The following is a 14,189-nucleotide window of genomic DNA, read 5'->3' as shown; positions in this document are numbered from 1 at the left end:
TTCTTAGAAAAAGGAACCCGAAGAAAAGATACACAGTTTCTTATTGCGTTCACGCGAGTTTATTTGGGCTGATCTCAGTTCTGGTTCAATTTCAATTCAATTCAATTCAATTTTATTTATATAGCGTCTATTACAACAGAAGTTGTCTCTATGCACTTTCCAGAGACCCAGAACATGACCCCCAAGCAATTATTACATAAACATAAGATAAACACTGGCAGGTAAAAACTCCTCTAGTGGGAGAAAAACTTAAGCCAACGTGAGTGCTACAACTGGAATCTATTATAATCAGCTGGGTATAACTGAGGAGGAACGGGGTTGATTAGATCAAATTGGATTGTCTTTGATCGGACAAGTCTTCCTTGTAAAGTGCTCTAAAATGACTTTCATTGTGAACTGGTGAAAAGTGAAATTAGTTAAAGGTGAATTAATCACCAGAACTGTCTCTTGGCAGGATGATGAACCCCATATTGCCCCAATTACCCCAGCCAATCATAGTGCTGGTCTCAAGCCCAGATAAATAGGGAGGGGGGTGTCAGGAAGGGCTCAGATGTAAAATAGTAGCCAAATCAATATGTGGAAAACTATGAAATACGACCCTTGCAAAATGAAAAACCCCCTGTTCTACTCTGACTCTACTGTGACATTATAGTACCCTCACTAAAAGTGACACTTTCAGCTGTAAGTGACACCAAACCAAAACATAAACAAAACATGAAATTTGGCAGGTAAAAACTCCCCTTTAGGAGGGAAGAAACCTTGAGCAGGACCTGGATCATAAGGGGGGACATCCTCCAGCTGGGCAGAGCAGGAAAAGAGAGAACAGACAGAGAGAATGAAGAACAGAGAAAGGAGAGACACAGACACAATGGCTAACTGGTTCACTACAGGGATGACTACAGGGGTGCACACAAGCCGGTACTCGAGGGCTAGTCTACTGCATGTTTTAGATGTTTCTCCGTCTTCAACACACCTGATTCTAATCACTGGTCGTCATCAACATGTCATCAAGGTTTACACAACTGTTGGTGACACAGCCTTGTCTATCAGGGTTGTGTTGAGGCAGGGAACCATCTAAAATGTGCAGTAGACTGGCCCTCGAGTACCGGCTTGTGTGCACCCCTGACTATATAAACAGTCAGGGGGGGGAGGCCAGGATGTCAGCAAGCATATGGCAGACATCTACACAGACGGGTGGAAGCAGCAGTGGGATGATCAGAGGGGGGGACTGCAGGTCAGCACGCAGCTCCCGAAGCTCCGGCCTGCAAACATACACAAAAGAGAAAAAGGGAGGGGGCAGACCAGCACAACAAACTACAAGAACGATGGACAAAATGATGGCTATGAGATACTTATAATAAATAGAAAATGGAAGAGGAGAAGAATAGAAGGGTGAGGGGCACCGCCCAGTGGATAATGTCGGTCCCCCCTGCAGCAGAGCCCTACAGCGGCATAGGCTATCTACCACGAAGCTGTGTTTGAGACTATCAAGTCTTGTTCTATAGCTGCAGCTACGACTGCTGACTCTAACACACTAGAGTTTACACTAACTAGAAGTTTACTAACACTAGCTAGAGTAAGTAAGTACTGTAAGTTGAGGTAGGAAAATAAAAGAAGGTAGTTTTACATTTTGCCGGGGCTGACTCAGCTAGCACGCCAGTGCATCAAGACTACTTGAAAAAAACATGTGATGGCTAAAACTTCCTGAGAAAAGAAATCTTGATTTTTTGATTTTATGAAGTCACAAATTTGATGGAAAAAAAACAGAATTTCTGACTTCATTAACCCAGAAATTTGCAAAACTGAGAATTTCTGGCTTTACAAAAATCAGAAATTTGTGAACAAGTGTAATTGTATAAACCGACTCTACACGTCACATGACCAGGTTTATAAATGATCCAACAACTTTTCAGCTCCACCCAACTCCAACCACAATTGCTTGTTCTTATTTAGGTAGCTACAAATAATTATTTTACCCCAAATAGTTTTTGAGGCTGACTTTTTGGCTGACAGCCACCCGGAGGGGCCTTTCTAGTAGCAGCGATATGCATTTATATAATCTGCATTTAAAAAGAAAACAGCTCTTTGTATTCGTGTCATGTTTGCCCTCTTACATCTATCACTTTTCTGTGTCTCCAGGACTTTCTGTGCTTTTCAGATGGCTTGTATTCACAGTGGTGGCCCCTGCCTGGCTGCTCGCTGCTCCCAGCAGCATCCGGGAGCGGCCCTGCCCCCAGAGCTGCAGATGTGATGGGAAAATAATATACTGTGAATCCAATGCCTTTCGTGACATGCCAAACAATGTGTCTGTGGGCACACAGGGCCTGTCCCTCCGCTACAACAGCCTGGTGAACCTCAGAGCCCACCAGTTTGCGGGCCTGGGCCAACTCGTGTGGCTCTACCTCGACCACAATTACATCAACGCCGTGGATGGCGAGGCTTTCCACGGGATACGGAGGCTTAAGGAACTGATTTTAAGCTCCAATAAGATCGTAACTTTAAAAAACAACACCTTCCAAGATGTCCCAAACCTACGAAATCTAGACCTGTCCTACAATAAACTGCAGGTTCTCCAGCCCAATCAGTTCTTGGGCTTACGGAAGTTGCTGAGTTTACACTTGAGGTCCAACTCCTTAAAAACCGTCCCCATGCGCATCTTCCTCGACTGTCGCAACCTGGAGTTCCTCGATATTGGCTACAACAGGCTGAGGAGCCTCACGCGTAACGCCTTTGCGGGACTCCTAAAGCTCGTCGAACTTCACTTGGAGCACAACCAGTTTTCAAAGATAAACTTTGCCCATTTCCCCCGCCTGACCAACCTGCGGGCGCTCTACCTGCAGTGGAACCGTGTCAAACTGCTAACGCAGGGCCTGCCGTGGATGTGGACTTCGTTGCAAAAGTTGGACCTCACAGGGAACGAGCTGCAGGAGCTGGATCCCAGCACATTTCGGTGCCTGCCCAACCTCCAGACTCTAAACCTGGACTCTAACAAACTCAGCAATGTCTCCCAGCAGACAGTGGAGACCTGGATCTCCCTCACCACCATCAGCCTGGCCGGTAATTTGTGGCACTGTAATCCCAACATATGCCCGCTGGTGTCCTGGCTCAAAGCCTTCAAAGGTAACAAGGAGACTACTATGATTTGTGCCAGCCCTAAGGAGGCACAAGGAGAGAAGGTAACAGATGTGGTGGACACTTACAACATCTGCACCGCGACTCCGACCCCTCTCACCTCGACGACACTGCCCCTCACGTCGGCGTTTCAGCCCGAGCTGCTGCCTCTCCCCACTCAGCCCGTGGTGGATCAGAAGCTGACCCTCAACAGGACGGCGCCCCCGACTCCTTCCAAGGCGTCCCCCACCGCCCCCTTGCCCGAGACCGAGTTTGTGTCCTTCCACAAGATCATAGCCGGTAGCGTGGCCCTCTTCTTGTCCGTGGCTATAATTCTGCTGGTCATCTACGTGTCGTGGAAGCACTACCCCAGCAGCCTCAAACAGCTGCAGCTACGCTCAGCTGTCAAAAAGCGGCAGAAAAAGGCACGTGAGACTGAGCGCTCCTTTAATTCCCCACTGCAAGAATACTATGTGGACTACAAGCCTTCCCCCTCAGAGACTATGGATATGCTGGTTAATGGGACAGGACCCTACACATACACCATCTCAGGCTCCAGGGAATGCGAGGTATGACTGTTGCCCTCCAAAAATCCATTTCCACTGCGAGGCGTGAGAGGTAAATTTTCTAACACTCTGTGGGGAAAAATACCTGTGTTCTCCTCTGCTTTTTTTCCTCTGCTCTGGGATCAGGAAGCAAAGGTCAGTGCATGGTGACTTGTTCTTGCAATATGCTGGTTTGTTCAGTTCCACGTGACTGCACAGCTGCTACTTTAAATCATGCTATGTTATTGCTGAAATATGATTCCCATTAGCTAAAACGGCAGTGGCAGCTCCTCTTTCCGGGCGACTTGCATACATTACGACACATTCTGCACAAAGTGGGTTTATCTTTCATTAGCTTCACGAAAGCTGCCCTTGATTAATTTGCGTATTATCAGGCTGCCTGTTATTTATTCACAAATGGCCTACTTCCTCGCTGGGAATAAAAACAATGCATTAGATCAAGTCACCGTGCAGGTGGTCCTCTCCTATCCCGTGTGTTTGCTACCACAGCTGTCGTAACAAATACACAAGTTCTGTCAAGTTTTGTCGAACGTGTGTTTTCTACGTTAATACACGCACATTTCTTTACATCCTTCCAGCTTATGATAATTTCTCTCATTGTCTTTTCCTGCCTCTGGCAATTGTGTGCTTAGCATTTTCCTCATTAGTTTAATTTGCAAAGTTGAAACAGTCACCGTAGGGTGGAGAACACTATAAAGTCCTGTAGCCAAATAAAAGATAAATTATGCATTTGGACTCTATTTTGTTGTCTGGCTCTGTTGTGCCACTGCAGTAGCAAACGGCATCATGTGTATGTTTATGTTTAGGCATCGGACTATTGTTTAATAAGAGAAATCTAAAGAAAGTATTGAGGCACACAAGTGTCACTTTATGTCTGGAAAGTTCAAATAGAATCAGGATTTCATTGCTGGATTAAAGACAGAGAGCCCTGACACAAAACCTAATCAGTTTGCTCATGCTTAATTAGGCACGTTCTTTGAGCGTGTGCCCCCAAATGCTCTGCATCTGACCTGTTTTTTTTCCCTCTATTATCTATTTCATTTGGCACTATGGTAAAGTGTGATTAACAGAACGTGTCGTGCTGAGGAAAAAAATGAAGCGTCACAGGATGATTTTTTGTATTTCTAACCAAACATGCTGTGGTGTACAGGAGACATCTTTCTTCCCCATCGTATCTGCCACTGCAGCTCAGAGACAAAGTTTTATCTCTCGCTGCCACACAGTTTATATCTCGTATTCTACATGGAGCCTATAAATCACCGCAGAATATGTTTTAAATCAGCGGCTTGTGCTGCAGGACCCCTCTTGTTCTTGTTGTGTCCTTTACTGAACTCACCGGAGAGGCTAGCGCAAACATATTTTATTGTTCTCAGTAATGCTCCTTGTCAGATAATCTAGAGTTGAGCATTCCTCAAGCACAAGGGAACCTGGAGGTGAGATGGTCATCTTATCAATCTTGTAGCTTTCGTGTGAGAATGTGGCGTGGGAGCTTTAAATGGCAGACCTAATGGGGGTTCAGCTAGCCGGAATAACTAATAGTCCATCGAAAGTATGGAGCTGAGACGTCCCTCAGCTTTGTAATTTCTTGCCCTCTGCAACTCGGGGGGAGCAGCTTGACTTGTTAAAAATGTAATAAGATTTTTTTTTCCCTTCTGTGTATGTGTTGCATTTCATGGGAATTCGGGGAAATGCAGAGTAGGAGCACATTTTGAAACTGCCTCCTTGTTTTTATGCTATCTGAGTCACAGATGCCCACGTAATTCAATCTAATTTAGTGTCGGTTCCAGTTGTTCCTGGGCCCAAGATAAAATGGATACTGACTGGAGGTGCAAAAGGGCGGGACATTTCAAGTAAATAGCCATAAACCTTTCAGAAACTCTCCATATGGACTTAGGCAGCTGGAAATTAGAACATAATATATTTTACAAACTGTCCAAGGAAATTAAGTGGCAGTATATGGAAATCAATAGGAACTCATGGGAAGTAATTGTAGATTTATGGTAATTTATTATATACAAACATGAATATATATACATGCAGACATGCTTACTAACTCATACACATTTAAAATGACATTTAAAACACATTTATTTGTGGATAGAACCATAATGGATATTTCTTTAAATAACAACAAAGCATGCATGTCGAATAAAATAATCATATTCCCTATCACCAGTGTATCACGGAGTGAAATGTATTGTGCACATCAGATGGTGTACAAGACAATATTATAAGATATCAGGAAAAAAACAAAAAGCACTAATGCTTTGTCGTGCTCTGACTGCTTGATACTTACCAGTTAAACTTCAATACCAAAGATCAAATGTATCAACCCTAGTAATATCTAAAGGGCTACATCAATCTGGCTATTCTGGTGCCAACCCAGAAATGTATATAATTGCAGTTCCTCAACTGACCACAGGGGGCATGGGTCCGAAAGTGAGTCCATCTTCATTGACTTGCATGTTAAAATGTCCAAATTTGCAGCAGAAATAAGTATTTACAACCTGGTTTAAAACACGGTCTCATAGCCAGAGGTGTACAGGACTGTCTCAGAAAATTAGAATATTGTGATTTTCTGTAATACAATTACAAAAACAAAAATGTCATACATTCTGTATTCATTACAAATCAACTGAAATATTGCAAGCCTTTTATTATTTTAATATTGCTGATCATGGTTTACAGCTTAAGAAAACTCAAATATCCTATCTAAAAAAATTAGAATATTCTGGGAATCTTAATCTTAAACTGTAAGCCATAATCAGCAATATTAAAATAATAAAAGGCTTGCAATATTTCAGTTGATTTGTAATGAATCCAGAATGTATGACATTTCTGTTTTTTTAATTGCATTACAGAAAATAAAGAACTTTATCACAATATTCAAATTTTCTGAGACAGTCCTGTATAATCCAGGTGCCATAAAGTAAAAATCCAGTCCAGCAGTTGTTCCAAACAGTCACTAAACCAGCTTCTCTGCAGGTAGATGGTCGTTAGTGAAAACCCCTGTTCTAAATGTACAGGCTGATCCAGAAACATGGCAGCGTTTTTACTTTATGGCACCTGGATTATACACCTCTGCTCATAGCTATATTTCACCTCCATGACAACTGTAATCGGACTAAAGTTTGATGTAGCACACCATTTATATGAATTCACAAATCTATGCATAAGTTTGTTGTCCCTTGGTTTGCTATGATCAGGGACTAGCTGTCTTCACCTTAGCCCCTCGGCTCTTAGCAGAGCGTTGACTTCTGACCGGGAATAATGACCTAAGAGGTGCATAAGCGTTGTTATTTTGAAGAAAACACAGTTTGTTGTGCAGTTTAAAGTACAAACAGACTAGTAGTTTGGCCTTGGAAGTGTCTGAGTTAGTCAAGCAGCAGGAGGCTGGTGCTAACTGTGCGTCGGCTAAATTATCGCAGCCTTGCAATCCCCTGCATCTTCATCATAGCTGGTTGCTGGCTATGACAGCCAAGCCATGCCGAGACCCATGCTGAGACCCTGGGCCATTGCCACGGCAACCGCAAGGCTGCAGTCGTTTTTGATGTCATCACCAAACGACATTTAAGACGAGAGGTCCACAATAAGACCCTCGATGAGCCGACGCTGAGGCATTTGAAGAAACATTTCTACTAAAACAACATTTAAAATAGGATGTCTGTTGCAGGACTTCCACCTACTGGTCTTGAAGAAACAAGCGGATGCAGCCGATGCTGTGGTCATTTCTGATGTCGCTCGTTCCCCCTGTTTGACGATTTTTTCATTAATTGGGGTTAAACAAAATCAGCTCCTGTCAATATGGAGTTGCCTGTGGAAAAAAGAGTTCAAATGGACTTCAGCGAACATATGTGTGATGTCACAGAGGTTTCATTCTCTTTATTCACTCAATGGTGACATCAAAACTCACCTGCTGTTGCCTGCAGGACTCTAGAAAATATCTGCAGATGAGGGAGAAGTGCAAAGGATAGAAATTCACCTGAATCTGTTTCAAATAGGATTGTATTTACCAAGATGTTGCTGAAAATGTTTAGTTTTTTTGCAAAGGTAGTTTTTTTGTATGAGGCTAACCTACACTATCGTAAAATATCAGTTTATTCCTTATAATTCACGTATATTGATATGGATTTCCATGAAAACGTTTGGTTTGGTTTTTACATCCGACAGAAATAAGTACTTTTTTTTCCCCCCCTAGAATGTAGAGTTCTTTTGCATCTAAAATACTTCAGTGTGCAAGCCTCACTTCTTTACTGCACACCCAGACCTTTCTTCCAATACATATTAAAGTAGAAGAAATAATGTTGCACATCTTCCTCTGGCTTATACGACAGCATTTCAGTTTCCAATGACTGGCAGACAATGCAGATTCAGAATGTCAGGAAAGATGAAAGTGGGAGAGATGCTGTAATCAAAAAGGCTCCTCCAGGGCTAAAACCCACTCTCACAGGCATATTGTAAATGCTGGAATCCGCTGCACCTCCTGCACCTTATTTCAGCTTCCTCAGATAACAAGCACTTAAGCTATTAGTTGCATTTTCAATTAGGAAAAAGAGCTATGTAATTGAAGCCTCTTATCTGGTGCACATGCCCAGACCAACAGACGTAGAGTTAATTTGTTTCTATAGATTTCTTCCAGCACAGCTCAGCAGCTTGCTTTTCGACCCTGCAAGCTGAACTTGCAGGGTGGGAATTCTGATGCACGCTTCGAGCCGGCGGGGTGCCGTAGTCTTCTTGTAGCACAGTTTTTGAAAGAAGAAAAAGACAAAATGGGCTCAATCTTGTATGCCATTCAGGGGATGTGGTCACAAAGCAGCTGCAGCGGTGCCTGTCCACCCACAGATCCTTCCCTTCGAAGTTAGTTGAGAAAATATTAAGGTGAAAATCCCACAATCTCAGCCACAGGCCATCCTTACCCGAGCAGACTGTGCAGGCATTAATAAGATGAGGTGATCCGGCTCGCAGATAATTAAAGTGGTCTGTGTTGAGGGAGATAAAGTGAGTATAAGGTGTCCGTCCTAAATAGGGGCTGTCTAAAAAAACCTGTTTTTAAATTAAACTAATATTCATTCCGGAAGGGACGAGTGAGAAGCATTTCTGTTTCTTTGTGTTTTACTTGTCCGTGAGCTTTAGTTTCCTCCTGCACATCAGCTCGGTGTCTCACCCACCTTGTTATGTTATTAACTAATTGTGCTCTGCACCTAATTAGTCCATGTGTGAGTGTCTGAGCTCGTTCTGTGCAGCACACATTTGTTTAATTTGCAGGCGTTATAATATGAGCCCTGTTTTTGAGATGCCAGGAGTAAGACAGAAGATGGATGCTCAAACTGGTCCGTCTCGGCTTGTCGCAGCGGCAGCTTGCCATTCATCTGCGCGTAAATGCACAGACGGCAGACTTCAGTCAGGTGACGGGAGCTTTGGCAGGTCGCAATATCTGCCGAAGCAAAAATATATGCATTTTTAACTCTGCCTTAATGCAACGCTGACACATTTATGACAATACGACTCAAGCTGGATCTGCAACATGAAAAATGAAACATCTTTTTTATTCTGGTCTCTTTCACAAAAACAGCAGCATGGTCAACCATTAATTCTCATTCTTCTTGGTTGTCTTCTTGTTTAGTGGCATTGCAAATAACTGCAATTGCAAGACTGTGTGGCAATGATCCATGGATCCACAGAAGCAGACTGCTTAGCTTTTATCATACCTGATGATTTTGTGAAAAATTGTCTGTGCTCAGCTCCATTCAAGCTCAGCTTCAGCGAGATACAGGGGGAAAAGCCCATTAAGTGAATTGGATGCAATGGCTTTAATAGAGTGCAATTTTCAGTGCTGCATCTGAAATGACATTTGGTAAGTGGTAATTTATACCCAAAGAAATTTTGAATTGTCTTTTCATATTTTTATGCGAAAAAATAAAATACACTCTATTTCAAAGGTTTGCATGACAGGTTGTTTTAAATGAACATAGATATAAAAATTCCAGGTCCTTGATTGGTGTTAAATTAGTTAAATATAACTTCAGATAAAAGAACAGCAGGTTGTATATTTATTTTAAATTAACTAAGACAAAAAAGCAAAGGCATTATGGTAGATTTTAAGAGCACGGCCTGATCGACCCGATCGTACAACCTGCTGTAGCTTTAAAGGGGACCTATTATGGCATCTAATACCTATTTTAAACAGGCCTTGAATGTCTTAAAAACAAGCTTTTGATTGTTTTTGCTAAATTAATTAGAAATTCAGCCTCTGAGCCATGTCTTTATCTTCCCATTCTCTAACCTCATTATCTATGTGGGATTCTGAGTGGGCAGGGCTATGATAATGAGGCTCTGTGCTGATTGGCTGCCTGAATGACACGATGCACCGCTACAAAAAAATGGCGGAAGCTCCGGCCGGCAGAGTTAGTTGTGGGCGTGGTTTCACGCATCGGAGACCAACCTATGTAAATTGGATCATTACGTAACGACGGGAGCAGAATCTGAACGGCTCGTAGATCCACATCACACTGGACGGCTCATCCGGGCGGCTGTACAGACACTGCAGAATTTGGTTGCTTTCCTCCTTCTCTGAGTTGGCAGGCTGAGGGGAGACCACTTTATACATGTTAAAGCAAGAAAAAACCTGTTTTTCATAATAGGTCCCCTTTAACCCTTGTGCTGTCTTTGGGTCAAAATGACCCAATTCTTCTATCCTTCTTTCCTCCTGCCATGCTCTCTCCTTCCTTCCTTTCCACTTTTCCTCCTTTTTTACCCTCCTTTACTCCTTTTTCTTCCTACCTCCCTTCCTTCATTCATTCTTTTATTAACTTCTTTGCTTTTCCTTCCTTCTTTCCTTATTTTATCCATTCCTTCCTTCCTCCCTCCCTTCTTTCCTTTTCTCCTTTCTTCCTTACTTCCTTCTTTCCTTCCTTCCTTCTTCTCTCCCTTCTTTCTTTCCTTTTCTCCATTCCTTCCTCCCTCCCTTCTTTCCTTTTCTCCCTTCTTTCTTTCCTTTCTCCCTTCCTTCCATCTTTTCTCCCTTCCTTACTACCTTTCCTACTTCCTTCCTTCGTTTCTCCTTTCTTCCTTACTTCCTTCTTTCCTTCCTTCCATCTTTTCTCCCTTCACCCTCCCTTTCCTACTTCCTTCCTTCTTTTCTCCTTTCTTCCTTACTTCCTTCTTTCCTTCAATTCCTTCTTTTCTCCCTTCACCCTCCCTTGACCCAAAGACAGCACAAGGGTTAAGGAAAGCACTCGGGGCTACACTGGCCCCAGAACCTTGCTGGGCCAGTAGCGGGAACCGCCACGTCCCGGTGGGGGCTGTGATGATCGTTACTTTTTGCAGTGAATTCTGTGAATTTAAAGCATGTATCACCAGGAAATTCTGGATGCATTCTTGATGATAATCAAAAATACGTGACTCTGAAAAAACTTACTTTCTTCCTGAAACGTAAATGCTGTTAATGGTGGAATGTTGCGTGAAGTCAATTTTGGACTCCAGACACGATTTTTGGTGCCAGGATCAGTGTCTGCACAAACCAAAATTCCATTTCTATTGTTGGTACGATGATATCGTGCTCCTTTTACGGATGTCCTGCTTCTGCTTTGGTGGCATATTAAATGATGTAGGGTCCTGGCTCTCCGGTGCTCTCCCGCCGGTGCAAAAGCAATCCAGCTCTTTGTAGAACCTGTGTGGATCTGGCACTGGTTTTGAGTTGGTTGAAAACAAGCATCAGTGACTGCAAGATGATCACTTCAGGGGCAACAATACAAAACCACATCGTTACACGTCCATCAACCTTCTGGACAGTTGGGAGGTATTTGCGCTGAAACACGAGGTTTCATTCTTTGCCAAACGTGGCATCATGAGGCTTCGGCCTAGTCCGTTCATAGAACATTATTCCAAGAGTCTAAAGCTAGGCATACACTGTGCGATATTTTAAATCGTTTGATTCAGCCCCATCTCACACTGCACGACTAAATCGCAGAGTTCAAAAGTTCACAGCCCACGATTTATGGTCTCACACTGTACGACCCGATGGTCTGATGTGACCCGTCTGCTCACACTATACGATCATAATCCTCCCGTCGGACCTCTGTGTACTGGAACTCGAGGCCGGTTTTGGGGCAGGGGTGGGCTGTGCCTAAACGTGCGTCCTGCCCACGCGATCAAAGGTTATGGGGATCCTTTATTTTTTTATATACATAAAAAAAATCCTCAAATATCTGTACTGTTTCTGATTGGGTGGGCACTGCGCATCATTTTTAGACACAACAATGAACGCATACCGCAAAAGTTGTGTCTCGGCGGAGGGAAGTGTTCAGAGCAGCACAGAGCGCACACTGAAGCCTGATTTATGGTTCCGCGTTACACCAACGCAGAGCCTACGGCGTAGGGTACGCGGCGACCCGCACCGTACGTGGAAATGCAGTCTTTTTTTCTGCTATTAAAACATGATTTGTAATGTGAATTTGCGACACTTAAACTACAAATAATAGTTTTTGACGTGACATCAGAGATCGCGCATGCTCTCTGTAAAAGGATGAGTCCAATCGGGTCGTAGCTGCTTCAACTGTGCGATTCCTTCACGAGGAGCGACCAGGATTTCAAACACGCTTGATTTTCTTGCGAGCTCACGATTTGTGATCGGGAGCTCGTCGTGAGGTGTTAATCTCTCGTTGTTACCCCACGTTTACTGCACGAGGCACGACCAACGATTGGGTCGAAATCCGTCCCGATCCAAAAAATAGTCGCACGACTGGAAAATCGGCTCAAAATGAGCCGATAATCGCACAGTGTATGCCCGGCTTAAGCTGTGTTGCAATTGTTTTTTCTTTTTGTTTTTCTTTAGAGACAAGAGGCTCTCTCTTAGCAACCCTTTCAGACAAACCATATTGTTCTTCGTGTCTTTTTATCGTTCCAATGTTGTGAACTTTTAAAATGTTTACTAAGGCGTATAAGGTCTGAGAGGTAGTTTTGAACATGTTTCATGACTCATGACAGCTCACTATAATATGTCCTCACTTCAGACTGATGAATTTAAAGGGTTCAGAGTAATACCTTTCCTAAACGGATGTAGTTACAATGCTTCTCTAAGATCTTTGCTGATGTTATTCCTTCTTGGCATTGTCCTAACAGTTATATGAACGCTCCAGAGCAGCAGTCTGACAAAACTATAGCCGTGCTCAGGATTTCATCCTTGTCACACGACTGCAACCCGCCCTCGTAATTCCTGTGAGAGCAGTGAGGGTAGACGTGTTTTTCACTCTGTCGTGTCTTCTTTACCTGATTTTAAGGACTGATAATGATGCTGTTATGTAAAGGCTTAGAATTTAAAGAGGGCATGCTTTATTGATCACATGACTTGCATGTATTTAAAGTGGCTGAGAGAATCACAGGATGTAATTATAAGATGCATTTTTGATTCCATGTTCTTGCTATTTAAACCATTTCAGTCAATCCACTCGCACTTTGATCATTATACTAAGAATACCTTGAAGTTTGATATCTCAGCTCTGACCTCGTTACTCAGACAACATCTGCACCGAGAAATTGGATGTGATGAGCAACAAATCAATCCCCCGTCCTCGTTCTTAGGTTGGGATCCTGGCAGTGGTGGTGGGGGGGTTTCTGAGCAGCAGCGAGCTTGGCAGTTGTTGGTTGGCAAGGACGAAACGGGCATTGTCTGCTCACTGTTTAGACAAATGAATAGACAAAAGGGGGTAATGAGCCTCGCAGACATGTCTGTGTGAGCAGAAATGTCACTCATTCTATGTTACGTTCACACATAGATCGTCATCTTACCCCAAACCTCAATCAGGACTCCAGGGAAAAACATTTTTCCTTATGGAGTAGGAATGGGCGATATTTTACCGTTCACGATAAACCATCAAAAAAATTCCTCATGATAAGAATTTATCATCTCACGGTAAAAACGATTAATTCCCGTTGATGACGTTTTTGTGTAAAGCTGATTCTTGGAAGGAAGGAAGGAAAGAAGGAAGGAAGGAAGGAAGGAAGGGAGAAAACAAGGAAAGGAGGAAGGAAGGAAGGAAGGACGGAAGGAAGGAAGGAAGGAAGGAAGGAAGGAAGGAAGGAAGGAAGGAAGGAAGGAAGGAAGGAAGGAAGGAAGGGAGGAAGGAAGGGAGAAAAGAGGAAGGGAGGGAGGAAGGGAGGAAGGACGGAAGGAAGGAAGGAAGGAAGGAAGGAAGGAAGGAAGGAAGGAAGGAAGGAAGGAAGGAAGGAAGGAAGGAAGGAAGGAAGGAGGACGGAAGGAAGGAAGGAAGGAAGGAAGGGAGAAAACAAGGAAAGGAGGAAGGAAGGAAGGAAGGACGGAAGGAAGGAAGGAAGGAAGGAAAGAAGGAAGGAAGGGAGGGAGAAAAGAGGAAGGGAGGGAGGAAGGGAGGAAGGACGGAAGGAAGAAAGGAAGGAAGGAAGGAAGGAAGGAAGGAAGGAAGGAAGGAAGGAAGGAAGGAAGGAAGGAAGGAAGGAAGGAAGGAAGGGAGGGAGGGAGGGAGGGAGGGAGGGAGG

The 14,189-nt window shown here is 43.5% G+C and overlaps 1 protein-coding gene across 1 annotated transcript in view; it reads left to right on the top strand.

Moving 5' to 3' along the window:
• The window catches only part of LOC133451396 (leucine-rich repeat transmembrane neuronal protein 4), a 115,213-nt gene that overhangs the window by 1,186 nt on the left and 99,838 nt on the right, over positions 1-14,189 (top strand). The window contains exon 2 of the mRNA XM_061730407.1: positions 2,140-3,729. Coding sequence (XP_061586391.1) covers positions 2,140-3,686 — 1,547 coding nt within the window. The 3' untranslated portion in view covers positions 3,687-3,729. The remainder of the gene's footprint in view (positions 1-2,139; positions 3,730-14,189) is intronic.

The sequence above is a fragment of the Cololabis saira genome, chromosome 9, assembly GCF_033807715.1.
Source record: "Cololabis saira isolate AMF1-May2022 chromosome 9, fColSai1.1, whole genome shotgun sequence".
Classification (NCBI taxonomy): domain Eukaryota; kingdom Metazoa; phylum Chordata; class Actinopteri; order Beloniformes; family Belonidae; genus Cololabis; species Cololabis saira.
This window is presented reverse-complemented; position numbering and strand designations above follow the sequence as displayed.